General features: G+C 42.7%; 2 protein-coding genes and 1 long non-coding RNA gene across 5 annotated transcripts in view; 2 read left to right on the forward strand and 1 right to left on the reverse strand.

Moving 5' to 3' along the window:
* Window positions 1-3,487: 3,487 nt before the first annotated feature.
* On the forward strand, window positions 3,488-4,788 carry LOC109519664 (guanylyl cyclase-activating protein 2-like). Its single transcript, XM_019876335.1, has 4 exons — window positions 3,488-3,758; window positions 3,856-4,005; window positions 4,444-4,552; window positions 4,640-4,788. The coding sequence occupies exons 1-4, from the start codon at window positions 3,489-3,491 to the stop codon at window positions 4,765-4,767; spliced, it is 657 nt and encodes a 218-aa protein (XP_019731894.1). The 5' UTR covers window position 3,488; the 3' UTR covers window positions 4,768-4,788.
* Window positions 4,789-4,799: 11 nt separating this feature from the next.
* LOC109519665 (uncharacterized) lies at window positions 4,800-6,198 on the reverse strand. The gene is made up of 2 exons (XR_002169002.1): window positions 6,101-6,198; window positions 4,800-5,050 (listed from the first exon to the last, which is right to left on the reverse strand). It is a non-coding gene; the product is annotated as an uncharacterized LOC109519665 (long non-coding RNA).
* A 569-nt stretch (window positions 6,199-6,767) lies between these two features.
* mapk8ip1b (mitogen-activated protein kinase 8 interacting protein 1b) overlaps window positions 6,768-21,493 on the forward strand; it is a 43,558-nt gene continuing 28,832 nt past the window's right edge. Inside the window, exons 1-3 of one of the 3 annotated variants that reach the window (XM_019876442.1) lie at window positions 6,768-6,928; window positions 15,102-15,213; window positions 19,740-19,994. In XM_019876442.1, coding sequence (XP_019732001.1) covers window positions 6,852-6,928; window positions 15,102-15,213; window positions 19,740-19,994 — 444 coding nt within the window. In that variant the 5' untranslated portion in view covers window positions 6,768-6,851. Of the gene's footprint in view, window positions 6,929-9,596; window positions 9,698-12,107; window positions 12,235-15,101; window positions 15,214-19,739; window positions 19,995-21,493 lie in introns of those variants that run through there. The other 2 variants (XM_019876445.1, XM_019876444.1) reach the window with 2 other exon arrangements.

Consider the following 21,493-nt stretch of genomic DNA (forward strand, 5'->3'; position numbering starts at 1 on the left):
GGAACAAAATGCGAATAGTCGAATTTGTGAATTGGGAATCACAAATACAGTATGTAGGCGTGGGTATGTACGTGAGCTTTAAGGGGAACGGGGAAAACATAATGGTCACTTGGCAAAACGGTGACTGGAAAACAGGGATTGTCTTTTGGGTATTGTGGAGAAAGTATGTCACGGACCACTGGGAACCGTTTTGAATAAAATCTAAAAGAAAATACATAATATGTCAACTTGTATAATCAGGTGGGTGCTGTCGAAGGGAACATGAAGGCGATTGACTAAACTGTCGTATCCTCAAAGGCGAAAACGATCGGGTACTTTTCACTCTCAATGCCGCTGTTACAAATCAATATTCAAGAGTAATATAAAAGGGGTCAATTCATTTTTCATCCCGGCATTCATGGAAGTTAGTCGTGCAGAAGAAATGAAAATGACAGCAGAGCGGCGGGATCGACAAGAGTAAACGCAACACAAAAATTCTCCATCATCAGTTTGAAATATGGTGCACGCGGTGTCAAGGTCAATCCCCCGCCCCCTCCCCTCACAGCTTTTGGCTCACAATATTTAGACTGCTGAGACGCTCCATCGGGGCCGATCTATCCAATCGCATCTGAAGCAGCACAATCCATCAGGTAAACTGTGGACTCAGCAGGGAGATGATCCGTTTCTCACAGACTCACTGAACGCGGCGGTGATTTAAGATCAACAATTAAGTCTGCTGACGTGGCGCAAACCATCTGAGGGCATTATTTTAGGATGCCGTGTTAATCACCAGGGCCGCAGGAAGACGGGATTATGCGGCGAGTGCACGACAATGCAAGTACATCGCAAGGGCAGCGCTGAGATGATGTAAACGCTTTGGTGTCAAGACGTTTGGAACGGACGACTTGGTCTCAAGTGACGTTCTCCCATCTTTACAAGATTGTAAGTTCTTTTTGACGGTGACTTGGGCCTTCAATTTGGACTGACTTGATTTGAACCACTTCTTTATACGACCACTGTCCCACCATAATGACAGACACCAACAAAGATGCAATGTAACAGCACATCTGCGTCACGTATAGTAGTCAGAAAAAATGAGTCAAAACACCCGTGTTCAGATGCTCGGATTTTGCGATCTAAAAAAAAAAACACATCAAGATAAATCAATTAAAATCTGTACAACTCCAGTGGGGGAAAAATCTTTAAAAGAGGGGAAATAAATGAAACAACCGAGATAACGTGTTTGGAGGAATGGCGGTTGACGGCTTAGCACGTACGGAAGCGTAGGGTTCGATTCTGGCTCTGGCCTTCCTCTCACTGGAGTTTGCATGTTCTCCCTGTGGCTTTATGGGTTTTCTCCGGGTACTCCCGTTTCCTCCCACATTCCAAAAACATGCATTGGAGGCTAATGGAACACTCTAAATTGTCCGCAGGTGTGGATGTGAGGGCGGATAGTTGTTCGTCAATGTGTGCCCTCTGATTGGCTGGCAACTGGTTCAGGGTGTCCCCCACCTCCTGCCCAAAGACAGCTGGGATAGGCTCCAGCACACCCGCGACCCTTGTGAGGATAAGCGGATTGGAAAATGGATGGATGGATAATGTGGTTGCACAACTGTGCAGAAGCTCCTATACTCTAACTTGGTTCAGAATCAATCATATTCAAATGCATGTTAAATGGGGGTCACCACACAACTGCCACCATTTAAAGTGCCTTGGATTAACCCAAAATGAATTTCAGATGGTTTAGTTGGCTTTTCCTGACATATTTTGCTGTCTAACAAAAGCATGACGGTTTTGCGCTACCACTGACTGGTATCTGGAAATGTCTTGTAAGCCCCAGCTCGACCTGAAGAATAACAGTCCCAATGCATGAAGCTGCACCTGCCATACCCTCACTGTGCCGAAAGCCTCTTGTGTTGTAATACAGTAATTCTACCAATAGATAGTGCTATTGTTCTCTGCAACAGAGGTGAGGCTGGACGCTGGCTGCCACTCTTGATTTGACAATCCATCTGGAGGGAAATCGCACTTTGAGCAATTTTCACTGTGAAAATCATGGTTGGATTCATGAAGAAAATATAAAACACGTACAAGACACTCAAAAGTGAAAATAATTTTAATTAATATATGTTTACTCTCCATGATACAGGAGAGGCTCCTGCGGGCAGTCTAAAATGTTTAATATGCGGGTAAAAAAAACTTACCGTGGCCTACTGTTAGAAAACGAGAACCAATCCCCACCAATCTCTGAAAATATCAAAACAATTTCGTCAATATTTGGGATTGTATGGACATGCAACGATGCACGCCTGATTTTAAAGTCTTGGGTACTCGAGGAGGCTGTGGATACCAAGGCAAAAAAATAAATAAATAAAAAATCGACATTGAGTAAATCCTCTTTGGCAATAGTTGGTAAGGCGTCAGTATGTGACACATCGTCGAATCATCCTCTGCGTCTGAAAGAAAAGTCTGTGTTCGCAATTTTTCATCAATGTGTAACAGTCAATGAAATTTTATATATCAAAAGTACAAGCGGTATCGGTATTCTGTATCGGTGAGTACTTGAAGTGTGATTACTTATAATGGTATTGGTCTGAAAAAAAGTAGTACTGAACCCCCCCGAAAAGCTACAACTGACCACAGGACGAATCGTATCATCCACTCGGTTTCGCTTACTCTCTACCTCAAACTCAGCGCAGATGTCTTAGCGAGAAGAGCACAACCACATTTCTGAACCGATTCAAACAGTTCCGACTTCAGAATGTTCAGCTCATTCCCATTCCCAAAATACTGTCGTTCACATTTTTGAAAATAATGAATAATTTTCCATATTCACCTCCAATTGCCACATTTCTTTGACAGATTAAAAGCATTCCAAAAATTCTAACTCCTAAAAGATGAATTAGACGTACCGGTGATTAGACTAGAACCAAATTAACTGATGGGCTACTGTGAAACCTTTTGAGTCAGCGCAGACATGGATTCATCTGCCGCAAAAACACGCGTGCTTTTCAAAATACGATTGCCGAGTGTTACCCTTTATTTACATTTGACCTACCTGGAGATCATCTCAATGCACATCTCTTGAAGGATTTGTCTCCCTTGCCCAGTGCAATCTAATTAAAAGAGATTGATATACCAATTCCAAAATGAGCACGGCCTTGAGCGTCTTACGCTCTTAGCTTTTTTTTTTTTTTAATACCGGGCCACAGCAATTGTGATTAAAAAACATGCCGGACAGGTACATATAGAGAGGAACTCGATCTCATAACCACGACAATGTTTTGACGTTGAGCAACAGCCGTCAACTAATTTTCATGCCGACATGAAGCAAAAGTCTTGGCTGAACATGCTTCCACCTCCACGTTTAGCTCCGAGGCAAACCCACTGAAAGGAAACCCCAACCAGGTAATCCCATTTTAATCCCCAGACCTAACTAATCACCTGTCTCAAATGTAAACTGGCTCAATGGGATTCCACGGGTTTTACGGGACGTCAGAGTCAATAAGATGCCCACTTGTAGTCGGGACGCTCGAGAATGGAGGTCATCCCAACGGCATAAAAGAACTAAAACACAAACCATGGGACAGACGCAGCAAACGGAGAACACAGAAGAAATCGATGTCAAAGCGCTTCAGGATATGTATAAAAAATTTGTCACAGAATGCCCGAGTGGACTACTTTTTCTGCATGAATTCAAGCGTTTCTTTGGCGTGGATCCAACGGGTGAGGCTTCGGATTATGCGGAGAACATGTTTCGAGCTTTTGACACAAACGGGGTAAGATCTTTTTAAATTCATACAGCATACACATTTTAATCCGTGTCCCAAAAATACCACATTAACATCACAGATTTTAATCCATCTTCCCTTTCAGGATAACACAATAGATTTCCTCGAGTTTGTAGCAGCCTTGAATCTGGTTTTTCGGGGAGACATGGAGCATAAACTGCGCTGGTCGTTCAAGGTGTATGACAAAGACAACAACGGTTTTGTTGACAAGGAGGAGCTCCGGTCAATAATCCACGTAAGATTACGTTCGAGGCACAGTGACTTCTTTGTAGATATAGTGTACTGTAACAGCATAAAACTTCAAATTCAGTTTTTTTTTTTTTTTTTTTTGGGAGGTGGGGTCACAAAGTTTTTTAATCATGTTGGTAACAACTTCATCATCGTCATTCCAACAATTGTTGCCATTTACTGTATTTCAGTTTACTTGCTATGTGACTGTTGGCTTCCCTGGAAAATGTTGTCTCGAATGATTGCAATTTTTTGACTTTGATTTTGAAAATCAGGATTTCTACAGTAAAATAATTTTAGGCAATGTATCAAAGGCTACCAGCTCCTTTGATTCAATGGTGACCATCGCAGGTTGGAGCCGGCCACTCGCTTCGGCCTCCCATGACGCCTCGACAGGAAGTACGCTTCATATGATGGATATCATGTTGCCTTTGTTTCCATCTAGAGCATTTATCGTGTCAAGAAAGGCACAAAAGCGGACACCAACGAGTGCCATTTCACAGTCGACGACGCTGTGGACCGAATACTGCAGGCTGTTGACAGTGATGGGGATGGTAAGCGTGGTACACCGCAAAAGAACTTTGAGAGGCCTTCAAGATAAGAGTATTTGGAATTAATTCTTCTTATACTTTGATCCACAGGTCGTATTACGATGGAAGAGTTTATCAGAGGAGCGCAGCAGGATCCCTGGGTGCTCAATATGCTGAAGTTGGACATAAATCCTGCACTCTGGGTTCTCGAGCAGAGGAGAAAGAGCGCACACTTCTGAAAATGGCAAAAATACACACGTCAGGCCTTTACGACATTGATAAGACATTTAATCGCGGCTGTTATTGACAGCGGGAATCCAACAGAATGCCTTTGTGACGAATTAGAGCAGAGACGGACGGCTTCGCCCTATTGCCCGACATCGGCATGTGACCTCGGAAATGCAACGTTTTGGAAAAATGGTCCGAAATTCCCATAAACGCACTCCTAAATCTTGTGGAAAGCTTCCCCAGAAGAGCTGAAGCTATTCTCGTTGCAAAGGGTGGACTTGCGTCTTCTCAAACCTGATTGATTAAGAAACAGATGTCACGAAAGTTCACGAGTGAGTCAAGGCAGGTCAGCAAATGCTTTTGGCAAGAGACAGTACCCGTACGTCAAATGTCTTTTTTGCATGTAGTTCTGTGTTCATCGACTGGAAGATGTGCAAGTGGCCACAATTTGTCTTATGGCAAACTTTTACACCATGCGCAGTTAAAATCTTCGAAGACGTATAATCTAAAGAAGATTGTATAATCCAGTTATTTTTATACAGTGGTGACAACTCATTTCATCAAATACCCAAATCAGCGTCCTGTGCAGAGTCTGCAACTAAACGTAATAAAAACTCGCTCATGTCCCACCTGACTTCAACCGAGGGGCTTATTTTTAGCCAGTGGTTGTGAGTCTAACCCTGTAATCCATGTGCTTTATCCCATCCTGACCTCTGAGGGCCCGTAATAATCTGCATTTTAAACCAATGCTTAGTGAAAAGATCTCATCAAAATGACATGTAGGAAAGTAGTTGATCAATGTGTCATCGATCTGAAGCCATTTGTTCTTGCAACGTCCTCACAAAAAAGAGTCACCGTCACGCTAAAGGAGGTCCCCCTCACAAATGGCAGAATGATCAAATGATCAAAATGACTCATTTCATGAAACAACTTGTTTAATAAATGTTCAATAAAACTTTGTAGACAAATATCGATTTGCTCGAGCATCATTTAACCACTTCATTGAGACACAAAGTAATTAGCAAAGCGGTGTGTGGTAAATGCTCAAATCACATCGATTCAATGATTTAAAAAAAATATGTAAAATGAAGGAAACATTTAGAGACTTTTGTTTGTACAAATGTATGTATGTGCAAATGTTTGACAACTTCATTTAAAACCTCAGAGTTTTATAATTCTGCGATGTTTTGATTGATTTGATTCCGATGGGGATACCAAAGGCACTTTATAGCGATATTCCACCTACATAGTTACACACGTTGACAACATTGTACCCTCATGTAAAAGAAGGAAATCAATAATGGCCATTGAAATAACATTAAAAAAAGTTGAAAATTAACTCACGAAGCTCAAGTGTTGAAGATGTCGTAGCCTCCTCCACTCATGACCGGAAATAGTCCTTTTCTTTGTTTGCTTTTTTTTTTTTTTTTTGCTGTGTTTAAAGGTGTTGGAAATACTTTTGTTTTCTCTGCTTTGCCTCTGTTGTGTTCGTAAAATGCTTGTAAGTGTTGTTTCTTTGCTTGTGTGAAGGACGGTGAGTTGCCTTGAGTATGTAATGTGCTATACAGTATACTGTACAGTATTGAACAAAACTGCCTTGCCTTGCCTTTCTTTGCCTTTGGGTGAATGACTTATCAATAATAGACCTAGAGCGAAAAGAAGTCGACGGCACCTTGTACTTTTACTGCTTACTTTGATTTATATTTGTTTTATTTTTTTAATTCCTTACGCAGCTTCTATTTTTATGCGCACTTTTGAATTTTACCTGTTATTTTTGTGTATGTATATGTACATAACAAAGTACTGGGAAGTGGCATGGGGTGGTGGATTGACCCATAATTAAGAACTCCCGATAATTAATTTACAAATGTCATCAAAAGCTTTGCCAACGCAGTGTCGATCAACTCTAATATATTTCACATGCCTGAGCACAATCCGAGGCTTTCCAATTTACGACAGCCTATGAAGGCATCATCCTATCGCAACTACGTACGGTATCACATCTCGCGTCAGGTGTGTCAGTCCAACCGACCGCCGGGCGGCTACGCTGCTGCTCGCTGCTTGATGCGAACGGAGACATGAGAGGGCGAGCGGCATGGCGGACGGCGAAAAGCGGGAAGGCAGCCAGCAGCCCGACCGCAATCTTCAACACAAATCTGCAGCCAGCTGCAGGTAAGAAACGGCGGGGAGGCTTGGGCGCGATGAGGAGGGCTGAGATGCTTGCTTGCTTGCTAGCTGGCTTGCTGCCATTGAGTTCGTGCATTCGGTATTGATGGAGTCTCTCGGTGTTTTGGTTCTCTCTGTGTTCGGGTGTGTTTTATGATCTGAGGTACAGCTGCAACGATTGCTATGTTGTGTTATCAAGCAGCTTATCGTACTGAATCATGAAAGGAACTACAAATATTGCACTCATTTTGTGCCTAATCATGCCAGCAATTTACTGTCAGTTTACTATCACTATAATCGATTCATACAAAAAAAGTATAATACTTGAATAATATATTTTCTTATTGGTTGTGTTCACTTTTTTATAGGTTGATTAATTGCCTGCTGTTTCTTCTTGACGTGAAAGTAGATTTATTTTAATATTCTAATTGTAAATATTTTGTTACAGAGCAGTATTTTGATTTTGGTGTCATACAGGGAATCTTCCCTGTCTTTGAGTTAAATTATAATAGTTTCAAGACACCATTTCGGATGTGTATGAATCCAAGTCAGACGCAACTGCAATCATGTTTTTTTTTTTTTCATCCTGAATGTAACTGAACAAGTCCTCAATCACAAAGAGAGAGAGAAAAAAGACTCGTAATATGTCACAAAAGTGCTATTGCAATCTTGTCAACAAGCAATTCTGTATTTGGTTCGAGAAATTAAATCAATGTCCCTTTAAAAGCCGTTTCTCAACAAGTGCTGAGACAGGATATCAATGTGGCGTATATGAAATATATTTAAGGGTATAAAGATTGAATTGTTTGCTCAAATCACTGCATTCATAACACAAATCCTTGAAAAAAGTGAAGCACTGTGAATCGTTTTGATGCACTTTATGGAGCAGGAAGAGTTCGCAACCAACAGTTGCTTCAGTATGTTATGAACAATAAAATATCCAGATATGCAAATGAGATTGGTCTGAGCCAACTTAACACCAAGTAGCGCATATGATACAATTTCACAGGGTGTTACTGCAGGGAACACATGCACACATGAATAATTGATTTTGTAAAATCAATAATGGCAATAGCGAAAGACGATCGTCTAACCTGCTGCTCAATTTCTCAAACACATGTTGAAAAGCTTTCTCGAGAAGTTAATAGATCATTATTTAACGTACAGGAATCCTTGCAAGCCAGTCATCTGTGCTGTCTGACCGATATTTATCAAAATGCGGCACATTTAAAATCTCAAATAACGTGTTATAAATCAAATAATAAATCTTGAGTTTGAACTACTGTGCCAAACGTCTGTGCGTTAACAAAATGCAGTTCATGATGCACACCATACGGATATGCCATTATAAAAAATACTCCACAATTTATCGTGGATTGTCATTTAACATCCTGCCAAATTCTTCAGAAAAAAAACATCTTGCTTCAAATTTAACTTTCCAACCATTGTATTATTCGTGCTTTTAATCGCTATAAAACGATTCCAATTCCTATTCGGAACACATTTCAACATTACACACAGAGTCGGCCAAACTAGTCGATTATACTTTGATGTTATTTTTGAAATGGCTCACTGGAAATCAGTGTGCACAAGGCTTTCTTAAATTGATTGCTTCAGAATTGCTTTTTTTGTCAGAGAAGGGAAAGCTTGTCATCTTTAGCCCTGAAATTGGCTTCATCCCAGTGGAGCCATATGTTGTTGTTGCCTTGTTTTCCTGCGTCACCGCCATGCCCTCACCAGCTGTCTGTGGTCCAATTCTTTATCGACCATTCATAAGGACTTGGATAGATGACTTATTTTGAATGATTTTGCCTGAACGTCAAATAAAACAATTGGTATGGGGTGAATGTGTAAAGGTGTGAGTGTGAGCGCGGATGGTCGTTTGTCTGTGCGTGCCCTTCGATTGGCTGGCAACCGGTTCAGGGTGTCCCCCGCCTACTGCCCGAAGGCAGCTGGGTTAGGCTCCAGCACACCCGTGATTCTCGTGAGGAGCATAAGCGCATCAGGAAATGATTGGATGGGTGGATGATTGCATTGTTTTATCAATCCTTCAATGGTGTACTTTTGCTCTGCATTTTTTTTTTCTGTTTCTTCTTCTCGCATCAAAATCTAGTCATGATTATAATTTGATGAGTAGTGTGCTTTTCTTGATTTACTACCAAGAGTGTCGACTGTATTCTAACTGCTGTATGCTTGGTGATTTTGGACCAACAATCTACAGTATTTTACTCCGATGAATAGAAAGGGAATAACAAAAGGTTCAAAAAAAAAAAAGTCGTGTGTGTGTGTGTGTGTGATCAATGGGCCTCATGAATAATTGAGCATACCCGTGGTGCATAGCGAGAGGAGTGCCCCGTTGTGCTGATGTTTCTCTTGTCCGGGCTTTCTGTCCGGCAAGTATTCTGCTTACGCCAGCATTTTCCTGCCTCGGCATAGTAAATCTGATGCACACAGGCAGACTAAACATCAGAGTGGAAAAGAGAGGCGGGAACAGATTAGATAACACTCCCTCCGGCCCTAGCTTCTCTGCTTTAAACAATTCCCTCACGGTATCGCTTCTGTGCAAAGAAGCAACAGCAAGCTGGGAATGTAACGCTTCTTGCATCGACCCGTGTGAGCCGCACCTCCACCCAGCTCTCCTCCTTGATGCTCCTCCCCCTTACTCCCCCCCTCGCTCCTTCTCCTCTTCTCGGCTTCGGATGCCCTCCTCACTTACAGTATGGACTCGGGAGGGGAAGGAGAAGAGGGATGGATGGAGGACCAGTGGGAAAAATGGTAGGACACGTCGCCACGCTTTCTGTCTTTTTGACTGGAATGTTGCAACATGGCCGTGTGACCTTGTGTTTGTGTGCGGCTGTTAACGCGCTCTCTCCATTTGTCGACTCTTTGCATGTTAAAGCTCGGGGCAGGCTTGCCCTTGAATGGAGGGGTATGCATGTGCCTTTGTGTGTCCTGGGAAGAGATGTTGTGCCTGCAGAGCAAAAAATAGCTTGGCCAGGGAATGCACAGCCCACCTCATGTTGTTATGACAGTGGCATGAGTGCAGGAAGAGCTCAGTATAAATCGGCCCGTGCTGGGCTGGTTTTCATCCATCAAACGATGGTGAGTTATGTGGATGTGGCATCTGACAGGAGCGTCTTGCTCCGGTCCAAAGTGTGTCCTTGCAAGAGGGCGAAGCTGATGAATGGCTAGCAGCTTGCACCACTGTGGTCTCTAAGTTACGAGCATAAAGCTGTGAATCATCTGGGACAGATGCAGGTGTACTGTCCAGCCATCTGATTTAATAACTAAATGCCAGGGTCAAAATGTCAAGTGTGTGATGCTCTTGACAGATGTTGTTGTTGGCCACTTTGTTTGGGACCAACTGAAACAACGAAATGTCATAGCATGCACTTTTAGAATGTTTTCGTCATCTGAACTGAGATCTGTGTTCAGGTACAGGTTAATTTATTTATTCAGTCAGCTTCAAATAGAAGACAGGCAATACAGATTTTGTTGTTGTTGTTGTTAATCAGGGAAACAGCCAAGGCAAAAGGCATAGGATGATGCTCGAGATGTTCATTCAGATGACATGACAGCAGTCCCAACGTGTTCCAAGCCTCATAAACTCAATGACTCCAAACCAGCCTAGTGTAAAACAGCTGCAGTAAAAATCTACTTTTACTGAACAAAACTTGTGCTCAACGTTTTTGGTTCTGTTGAAACAGCCCCTAGCTGTGTTGGATTTGAATGCATGAGAAAACGGCGCGACCATGAGACACGGTTACACTGCCCAAAACAACTATCCCATTGGAATCATTTTCTACTATCCCCCCCAGTCAAGGTTAGGCGAGACAAATTTTGGCAAGGCATCATGTACCAAGTGGGCATCACAGCATGTCCTTTAAAACCCTCAAAATTGGTCGGGATAGGTCGATATAAATATTCCAGCTAGCGTTCAGCACATTTTGGACGGTCAAAGACGAGATATCTTGCCAAGGCGGCGATAAACACCGAAATACTGCAAGAAAATCATCTAATTGAAAACAAGGCGATAGAGGAGATTCTGCTCGACATTATATCTAAAAACGGGGAAAACATTTTTTAATCAGCCACAGCTAATTTGTTAATTTCCCTACGCAACGTGATCACACACAAATGAAATGGTGGCAACGAGTCAGTTGTCTGCAACATGAAGGGAACAATTCCAAGTCAACAGTACAGATAGATGGATGACACACAGGTTAAAATCCAAGGCCAAGAAAATCGAGCCTTCACTGAGCACATGAACGCAGTGGACAAAAAGGGATGCCAGAGTGGGAGTTATGTGCTCCCTCTTACTAATCCCAGTCAAGAGGTGAGCAGCAGCATTTTGGACCAACTGTAGATACTTCATGGAGGATTGGCTTACTCCAAAGTGTATTTCAGTAATCCAGCTGAGATGTGACGAAGGCATGAATTACATTTGTGAAAAGGAGATCAACTTCCAAAAGGGACAAGGTAAAACGTCGATGAGAAAGACAACAATTTTGTCATTCCAGACGTAGCAGGTCTGTCTTCGAAGCTGAGAAGGATTTTCAAAAACCCCAAATTCCAGTACATTTCAGAACTGGTCAAACCCAGTGACAAAGGCCGGTACGATCTAAAGTCCAGTTGCGATTCAATGCTCTTAGAATGAAATGACCTGGATGAATGGGAAGAGTTACAGGCATCTTTCTTTTTGACCTTTTTAGACCAGTCCTGGAGTATATATTGAACACTCATGCTTAGGAATAAACACAATCGACATGAACACTACTGGTCCAACGTGAAATGAATTATAATTACCGGTAATACTGCGGTCTTGGGAGGATGATGATACATCCCTTGAAGAGGCCCAAAATGACCTAACAGTAAATTAATGATCAAAGTCAACCCAAGAGAGAATTCCCTCCTTAAGACACAAGTTAGCTGCTCTGGATCCTCCGAGTTCACTTCAAATGATTTTTTTTTGCGGGGGTGCTGGTAATGCAAAACTTGTAGCTTGTGTCTGTATTTATTTTTTTTGTCCCAGAGAGGTGTTTGTATGTACCGGTAACGTTTGTACCGTTGTAATAGAACTAAATCATGTCTGCATTTTAACGTTGTTTAAAAAGACTATAAAAACAAAACTCATAATGTTTTTCTCGCTGCCGTCATTTTGAACACGCTTGCAGTTTACCCCCCCACCTTCTTCACTCTCAAAACCCCTCGCTCCTTCTCCTCTTCTCGGCTTCGGATGCCCTCCTCACTTACAGTATGGACTCGGGAGGGGAAGGAGAAGAGGGATGGATGGAGGACCAGTGGGAAAAATGGTAGGACACGTCGCCACGCTTTCTGTCTTTTTGACTGGAATGTTGCAACATGGCCGTGTGACCTTGTGTTTGTGTGCGGCTGTTAACGCGCTCTCTCCATTTGTCGACTCTTTGCATGTTAAAGCTCGGGGCAGGCTTGCCCTTGAATGGAGGGGTATGCATGTGCCTTTGTGTGTCCTGGGAAGAGATGTTGTGCCTGCAGAGCAAAAAATAGCTTGGCCAGGGAATGCACAGCCCACCTCATGTTGTTATGACAGTGGCATGAGTGCAGGAAGAGCTCAGTATAAATCGGCCCGTGCTGGGCTGGTTTTCATCCATCAAACGATGGTGAGTTATGTGGATGTGGCATCTGACAGGAGCGTCTTGCTCCGGTCCAAAGTGTGTCCTTGCAAGAGGGCGAAGCTGATGAATGGCTAGCAGCTTGCACCACTGTGGTCTCTAAGTTACGAGCATAAAGCTGTGAATCATCTGGGACAGATGCAGGTGTACTGTCCAGCCATCTGATTTAATAACTAAATGCCAGGGTCAAAATGTCAAGTGTGTGATGCTCTTGACAGATGTTGTTGTTGGCCACTTTGTTTGGGACCAACTGAAACAACGAAATGTCATAGCATGCACTTTTAGAATGTTTTCGTCATCTGAACTGAGATCTGTGTTCAGGTACAGGTTAATTTATTTATTCAGTCAGCTTCAAATAGAAGACAGGCAATACAGATTTTGTTGTTGTTGTTGTTAATCAGGGAAACAGCCAAGGCAAAAGGCATAGGATGATGCCAGAGATGTTCATTCAGATGACATGACAGCAGTCCCAACGTGTTCCAAGCCTCATAAACTCAATGACTCCAAACCAGCCTAGTGTAAAACAGCTGCAGTAAAAATCTACTTTTACTGAACAAAACTTGTGCTCAACGTTTTTGGTTCTGTTGAAACAGCCCCTAGCTGTGTTGGATTTGAATGCATGAGAAAACGGCGCGACCATGAGACACGGTTACACTGCCCAAAACAACTATCCCATTGGAATCATTTTCTACTATCCCCCCCAGTCAAGGTTAGGCGAGACAAATTTTGGCAAGGCATCATGTACCAAGTGGGCATCACAGCATGTCCTTTAAAACCCTCAAAATTGGTCGGGATAGGTCGATATAAATATTCCAGCTAGCGTTCAGCACATTTTGGACGGTCAAAGACGAGATATCTTGCCAAGGCGGCGATAAACACCGAAATACTGCAAGAAAATCATCTAATTGAAAACAAGGCGATAGAGGAGATTCTGCTCGACATTATATCTAAAAACGGGGAAAACATTTTTTAATCAGCCACAGCTAATTTGTTAATTTCCCTACGCAACGTGATCACACGCAAATGAAATGGCGGCAACGAGTCAGTTGTCTGCAACATGAAGGGAACAATTCCAAGTCATCAGTACAGATAGATGGATGACACACAGGTTAAAATCCAAGGCCAAGAAAATCGAGCCTTCACTGAGCACATGAACGCAGTGGACAAAAAGGGATGCCAGAGTGGGAGTTATGTGCTCCCTCTTACTAATCCCAGTCAAGAGGTGAGCAGCAGCATTTTGGACCAACTGTAGATACTTCATGGAGGATTGGCTTACTCCAAAGTGTATTTCAGTAATCCAGCTGAGATGTGACGAAGGCATGAATTACATTTGTGAAAAGGAGATCAACTTCCAAAAGGGACAAGGTAAAACGTCGATGAGAAAGACAACAATTTTGTCATTCCAGACGTAGCAGGTCTGTCTTCGAAGCTGAGAAGGATTTTCAAAAACCCCAAATTCCAGTACATTTCAGAACTGGTCAAACCCAGTGACAAAGGCCGGTACGATCTAAAGTCCAGTTGCGATTCAATGCTCTTAGAATGAAATGACCTGGATGAATGGGAAGAGTTACAGGCATCTTTCTTTTTGACCTTTTTAGACCAGTCCTGGAGTATATATTGAACACTCATGCTTAGGAATAAACACAATCGACATGAACACTACTGGTCCAACGTGAAATGAATTATAATTACCGGTAATACTGCGGTCTTGGGAGGATGATGATACATCCCTTGAAGAGGCCCAAAATGACCTAACAGTAAATTAATGATCAAAGTCAACCCAAGAGAGAATTCCCTCCTTAAGACACAAGTTAGCTGCTCTGGATCCTCCGAGTTCACTTCAAATGATTTTTTTTTTGCGGGGGTGCTGGTAATGCAAAACTTGTAGCTTGTGTCTGTATTTATTTTTTTTGTCCCAGAGAGGTGTTTGTATGTACCGGTAACGTTTGTACCGTTGTAATAGAACTAAATCATGTCTGCATTTTAACGTTGTTTAAAAAGACTATAAAAACAAAACTCATAATGTTTTTCTCGCTGCCGTCATTTTGAACACGCTTGCAGTTTAGGATGCATTTGTGGAGAATAATCTCGATAGCAGGGTCATCCTGGGGCCATTTCACCTGATTGAATGGATTGAGTCGTGAATGGAACAACCACCGTGAAGCAAAGGCGACATAAAACGTGCCGCTGAAGCGACGTGATTATAAGGACACACAGCTCAAAGTAAACGTTGCTGTTTAAGGAGCAGTTTTGCTCATCGCCGACTTCATTTGAGGAGCGACGTTCGAAGCGGTTTTGTAACATGAAGCAGTTTGAGTTGCTTCCTTTTGGAGGAAAAGTGCTTCATAAATAAAGTTGGGTTGTTTGAAATTGGTACAACGGTTACCATTCAAGGGATTTCCTCTTGAGAGTTCAGAATTTATGACTTTGCGCTAATTTGCTCAACGCAATTTGAAGAGGAGGTCGAGTCTTGATAAAGTTTTTTTGATCTCTAATCTGTCACTTTCTCTTGAATCCCTTTTTCCCAGGTTGACTCACGACATTAGCTTGGGTGAGTTTGAAGACGATGACCTGTCAGAGATTACGGAGATCACAGACGAATGTGGGATGAGCCTCAATTGCAATGGCCCAGATATCAAGGTAAGACTAGAGCAAAAGGAATTCAAACTATTTTTTTCTTCCCTGTTAAAAATTCATACCGTGCATTTTGTTGTCCGCTGTAGTTTCTTGTATTCAGCAAGGTTCACGTATTTTGGAGACAAAAGTGAAGCTGGGCCTTTGCCATCTGGAGATTAAGGACATTATTCCTGCTCAGTCATGTTTTGGGAAGGGTGTTAATGTATAATGTTGAAAAAAACCCAAACAGATAAGGGCTGGAAAGACAAAATTACTTAAAAAAAATACATTTTGTCCATTTGTGTTGTGCAAGCTTCCTGCCATTATACGGTATCAACTTAATAATTGACATCTATAAGTTTATATTCATTCTTTAAGCTTCGAGCAAGTTTTGGGCATTCTGTCTGAGCCCCCCCCCCCTTTTTCCCCCAACCGGAGCATGTTTGAACTATCACCAAAAAAGATTGAACTGCTACAGCGAGAAAAAGCGAGCTGAATATATTATTCTGTCAGATCTTTTTGGGGGCTCCGTTCTCTCTGAACCCATCGACGCCTCCTCCTTCATCAACTCCACCAATTGTTTCTTCTCTTGTAACCAAGGCAACGGGAGGGTCGAAAGCTTTTGTTCCCCTTGAGTCATTTTTTTGCTAGCAGATGAGCATTCGATATTTTTGGGTCTCTACGTGTGCTTTGTCATGCCTTCGTAATTGGGTTGCTAATCATAGAACAGCCTTTGCTGAACGGAAGCCATGTATGCACATGCTGCGATCAAACGCATTTCATTGCAGATGGAAGAAATGTGCTGGAAACATAAGTCAGGCTTACTCAAGCCTTAGTTATGAATTGGATAAACACATGAGCCAGAAAATGTTGAATTTCGGTGCATCTGAAACTAAGACGTTAGCACAGCAATACCGAGCTATTGTGAGTCCTCAAGAGTGGTGCAGTATGATCATGTAACGTTGTAACATATCTAAGATTTTTATTTATTTTTTTATAAAAGCTACACTTGACTCGACTTCCATGATATCTGCCAATTTACTCCGCTTTACTTCCCAATATTTGATTCGGGCTCCAATGATGAATTAACAACCTTGTCCCCCATAAATTTGTTTTTGCCCAAAAAGAACCCGAGCACGACTGAATTTATCATCAGGCACAGACAGGTGTTCTGCTTCTTCTCGTTATAGTTCAGCATTTCAGCAATTTGTGGAGAAAGCCCAGCCCTGTTTAATAATGCATAAAGCGTTGATACACTTTCAGAAACCGAGGAGTGTGTGGGGCTGTGTGGGACCTCGGCACAGATCGTTCACTTGATGTACTTCAACCCACAGTGATGACATCATCATTGTGCTCACCCTCCCAAGTGGCTTCAGGCTTCATCTTGTCTTGTCAGTCACTGACTGTACATACTGTGCACGTTGGTGCGCGGCTGGGTTGGACTCCAGATTAGCTGCAACGCTAAACAGGTCATGTAGTGGAAAATGAATGAATGAATGAAGCCCTTGTTGCTAATTGCTTCAAAATGTATTCTGTATAATCAATAACAACAAGTCACTAACACCGTGAAGGCTGGATGTGAGAGGCAACCAGATGAAAAGGAACGAAACGGTGGAAAGAGGGTACGCGGAAAGAGGTGCTTCAGCAAAACAGCCATGGGAGCTATTTCCATGGCAACCTATTTTCACTTCCCGCCCGCATGTGTTGGGGTTGAAAATACAGCAAGAGGTGGTTTGCACTGCCTCCATGGATACTGCTCACGTCATCTCATCCACTCATGGGAAGAGATGACCCGGCCTCATCAGCGCAAACGCAAACAGACACGCATCTTGTGTCTCTGCTTGTGCTTTATTTTTTTTTTTATCCATCCAGGGATGCCTCGAGGATTATTTAATTCAGGGTTTACTTCTGTTGCAGTGAATGTAACGCCACAGTGAGACGTTCTCTCATTCTTAAGATAATGATTATTATTATTATTTTTTTTTGAGGGTTGCGATTTTGATTATATGTGAGTCATCAAGTTGCGACGTTATGTGATTGTGACATTTCCCCCCCGCTTTGGCTTCTCTGATTGGACGAGAGCTGAGCATCACAGTATTGCAGCGTCGCCAAGGGGGCCGGCAGCAGCAGCAGCAGCAGGCGCTCCTCGTCCGCCTCCACATCGTCACTTGTCTCCTAGCAACACAGCGGTGCCTTTCAAAGGGGCCCGTTATAAATTCAGGCCGTAAAACACGAGAAGGGTGCAAGCGGAAGCGGGTTGCATTAGCAGATATTGATCTTCGCTTTGAAATAGCCGAAGGGAGGGAAAATGAGCCTTTTAAGCATTCAAAGCACTCGCTGGCGTTTCATTGATGCGCCGGCCCCAAACATGCCCAGTATTTTGATTCAATAACTTTGATTCGATTTAAAGAATGCAAAAACACACGCTCCTCCTTCAGAGCAGCATACTGCAAGATGAATGATGCCCGTCACTGGTAGTATCACTTTTGAGCCCACTACGCCAGCGGTCGGCAAAAATAAAAGCCTTCCATAAGCCTTATAATGGAGGAAACACATGCTGTATGTATCTATATGAGCTATATTAGCCTACTATCAAAATGCACTGAAAATCAACTTTTCGATCAACCAACGTCCTGCGATCGACCCGTTACCACACACGCGCGCATACTCACGCACTTACACACGCATGCCATAATGAACAAGAGCCATAGCTAAGATGAACGAGGCATGGGACGCACTTTTGCCGCGTGTTAACCATCGTAGCTCACGTGTACCGTTTAAAAATGCTTCTCTCGCCCCTCCAGATTCCCATTCTTTGCCAGTACCCTCGGTGAATTGTACATGAAACGCTGTTTTATTTTTTACAACAGCCACCTGACTGACCATATCAAAAGAAAAATATTTTTCAATTTTCAAACATGTTTGAAAAAGCCCCAGGAAGCCACTAGGGCGGCGTTAAACAGCCGCATGCGGCTCTTGAGCCGTGGGTTGCCGACCCCCGCACTACGCCAATTTATTTCGCATATCTATGAGACATGAGACCAACCTCAAAACTCAGTGAGCCTCTTTGGTTGTTCATTTTCAGGCCACACGATACAGGTGTGTCAGAAGTCTCGATTGGAGAATCGCCCGTTAAAAAAAAAAATGACAGGAAAAGAGACAGCTTTTTTTAGTTGGCGACCAAATAACAAGGTGCTAAATTACGTGTTCATTCCCGCCAACAGTTTGTCAACACTGTTGTGAAAGCGGTGGTGTTCGGCATGCATTCTCCATGGACAATTTGGGAGAGCGCTTGCTTGGGCAAAATTAGGTTTTCAAGAAAATGGATGGATGATGTAATTAGTCGTGTTGCACTGGAAATGGAACAAAAGAAACGATAAATGATAACTCACATAGTGTGTGTTTAATCTGTCTTTTTGCGAATAGTCCTCTAAGAATACGCAAAATGAAGTGGATGACATAGTAGCTGCCCTGTTGACTGACTGGCGACCAGTTCAGGGGTTGGTCCGCCTTTCGCCCGAAGTCAGCTGGGATGGGCTCCAGCAACCTCCGCGACCCTCTTCGGGATAAGCGGTGTTGAAAATGGATGGATGACATCGTAGCATGTTTAGCAGGTCTAATCCTGGATGCATCCGATTAGTAAATAAATCAGCTTCCACGTCTGTTTGTATGAGCAAGTTAAGTCTGCGCCTGGAAATCAGGCCCAAAGTGGAGTGAATTTCATTCAAAGTTAATTCGACAGCTGTTGGATCTGTTTGACGCCTTTGACTTGACAGGACTTGGGTTACAAGTGTAGTACTGCAACCTGCATTTAAGAAAAGGTTTGCCCCCTGCTGGCACAAAAAATAAATACAAAAAATATCCTCTGTGCATACTTGCCATGTATGCAGTACCAACCGTGTAAAACATTTCACAGCACACCACCAAAAAAAAAAAAAAAAAAAAAATCTCACCAAATGTGTTCCTTTTGAAATCGTAATGATCTCGTGTCAATTCACTTCGCAATTGACTTTGAAATGTGGGCCTGCTGAATTCAATGCAGAGCTGCGTTTTTCACCCTATTTTTAGAGCAATTTTTTGTGTGTGTCTCATAGTGAAGTAAAGCAAGACATCTCCAACCTCTTCTCCCTTTTGAATTATTTTTTTCAATTTTTGTGTCCGTTACTGCTTAAAAGCTAATGTCATCATAATGCTACCAACTGGTAATGTAGTGGAGATTTTTTTTTTTTTTTTTTTTTTTTTAGGCCATGTCAGCCCATCAAGCGTGTACCATCTGTGTATGTTGAAGAAAAAAATAGAGCAAAGCTGGGCAGCTAAACACTTGGATGCACTCGGGGGAGGGAATACAATCTCCCACTACAAACCATCCTCAGCTGTGTTTGGGCGCTAAGCAGCTCAGTGTTGATAGTGATGAGAGAACTGCAAGGCTAGAAGTCAAGGAATTTTCTAATTGGCCAGTTCGGTCTCCTCATCTCATCCACGCGCACGCCCTCTCTGCCTTGCTCACTCTTGTCTGTTTCTCCACTCTGACTGCCTTCCAATCACTGCAGGGCCACGTGAGGCGAGGGACCAATAGCAGGCCGGGGAGGGCAGAGCTGGGCGCTGTCGGACAGCTGCAGGCAGAGATGCTGCATTTGGATCTCATTGATGGTGCTGGCGGTTTCCGCGGTGACAAAGAGTCCTCCAAAGCCTCCATCGCACCTCCGCCGGTCACCAAGGACCCTACAGTACCTGTTACCATGGATACCTACCGGCCCAAGAGACCGACGACACTGAATCTGTTTCCAATTGTGCCCCGCACACAGGTAGTTTATTTTTTGTTGTTGTTGACATTATTGTATACATAAAGCTGAGTGGGAAAATATGATGTTTCGGTGATTAAGATTTCATCTCATATTCTTGATTTTTCTTTTCAAGCAAATAGATGTCATCTTACTATTGACAATCATATTTTTGCATTTGCTCCGAGAGGATGTGTTCGCTCCGCTGAACCAACATTTCTATTGTCAAGACGTTTCCATCCCTTTGGCATGTGTATCATTTCAATTTAAACAACAGTGGTGACCTTGTTTTATGATCACTGTAAAGAGAATGCATGACGGTGTGCGTTGACTGCCAATCGGACCAGTACACAATTGCTTATTTGAGCTTGTGAGGGAAAGTGTCACGGGACTGCGTGCCTGTCTGCTGTCTTCTCAAACAGCACATTTATCTTTTCAAAGGCTGTAGAGTAAGTCATGAAATAACCCATCCGAATTGACAGGAAGTTCTAAATTGAATCGTGTGGTGTGTAAGCGGTGACGGATGATTACGGTGGCAAAGTTTTCGTCAGTGTCTGAGGCATCGTGGTGCGACTGTGTTGCCCTCTGACATTTTAATTTTACCCGGTTGTCAGACACAACTTACTCTGACTCATTCAGTGACAGCCATCTTCAGACTCTTCTTTAGCTGACCACGTGAAAAAAAATACATAAAGCCATACCTGTGATTGGATGCCTCTATCCTTAAAAAAAAAAAAAAAAAAACATGAAAAAACGTCCTTGGCATTGAATGAGTTTGAAGTATATTCATATTTATTTCGAGTCATGCTTCTGGTCATCAGATGAATGTAAGTTCAGTCATCATGCCCCCTCAGGAGTCACGTCATGATTTTGGACTTTTTGTGTATATTCTCTCTCTCTCTCTCTCTCTCTCTCTCTCTCTCTCTCTCTCTCTCTCTCTCTCTCTCTCTCTCTATAAGAATCTCTCTATTTACATTTTAGAGAGAGAACGTGTGTGAAAGTGAGCGTCTCGGCTTCGTGCAACTGCCTGCGTTGTTGTTTCAGAATATTGACAATGCACAGCAGAAGTAGCAGAAAACAAGGTCCTCCCGCCAATCAGAGTAATACGGTGTGCCCCTACACAAATTATTTGGCACAGCAATGTACTCTAAACTTGTAAATGAATTATTATTTTCCCCCCTCCACCTCCCCCAGCTCTAAAAAGGCTTACCTCCCCATGGAAATCAAGAGAAAAATGGGGAGAGTCAAAGACAGGAGTTGTACTTAAAAGCGGCAGTGCTACATTAATGATTGAAGTAGGGGGACACACAACAATTTTTGTTCCACCCTTTGATCATGGAGGATATAGTAAAATAGCACGTCAGGTATTTACCATTTCACAGATTTTGTGTCATTATAATACAGTACAGTAATTTTTTTTTTGTTTTGATTTTGTTTTGTTTTTTTTTTAACTGCCCCTGTTTACATACGTCCACTTATGCAACAGTCTGAATATCTTCTTGCCGATTCTCCACCACTCCTCC

Source organism: Hippocampus comes, unplaced genomic scaffold, assembly GCF_001891065.2.
Source record: "Hippocampus comes isolate QL1 unplaced genomic scaffold, H_comes_QL1_v1.1 scaffold150, whole genome shotgun sequence".
NCBI classification, from domain to species: domain Eukaryota; kingdom Metazoa; phylum Chordata; class Actinopteri; order Syngnathiformes; family Syngnathidae; genus Hippocampus; species Hippocampus comes.

Bases quoted from the DNA above. Each gene is read 5' to 3' on its own strand.
- LOC109519664 (XM_019876335.1), top strand. From the start codon at position 3,489: ATGCCCACTTGTAGTCGGGACGCTCGAGAATGGAGGTCATCCCAACGG. The intron at 3,759-3,855 runs GTAAGATCTTTT...CTTCCCTTTCAG, and splicing joins GAGCTTTTGACACAAACGGG to GATAACACAATAGATTTCCT. The intron at 4,553-4,639 runs GTAAGCGTGGTA...TTTGATCCACAG, and splicing joins TGTTGACAGTGATGGGGATG to GTCGTATTACGATGGAAGAG.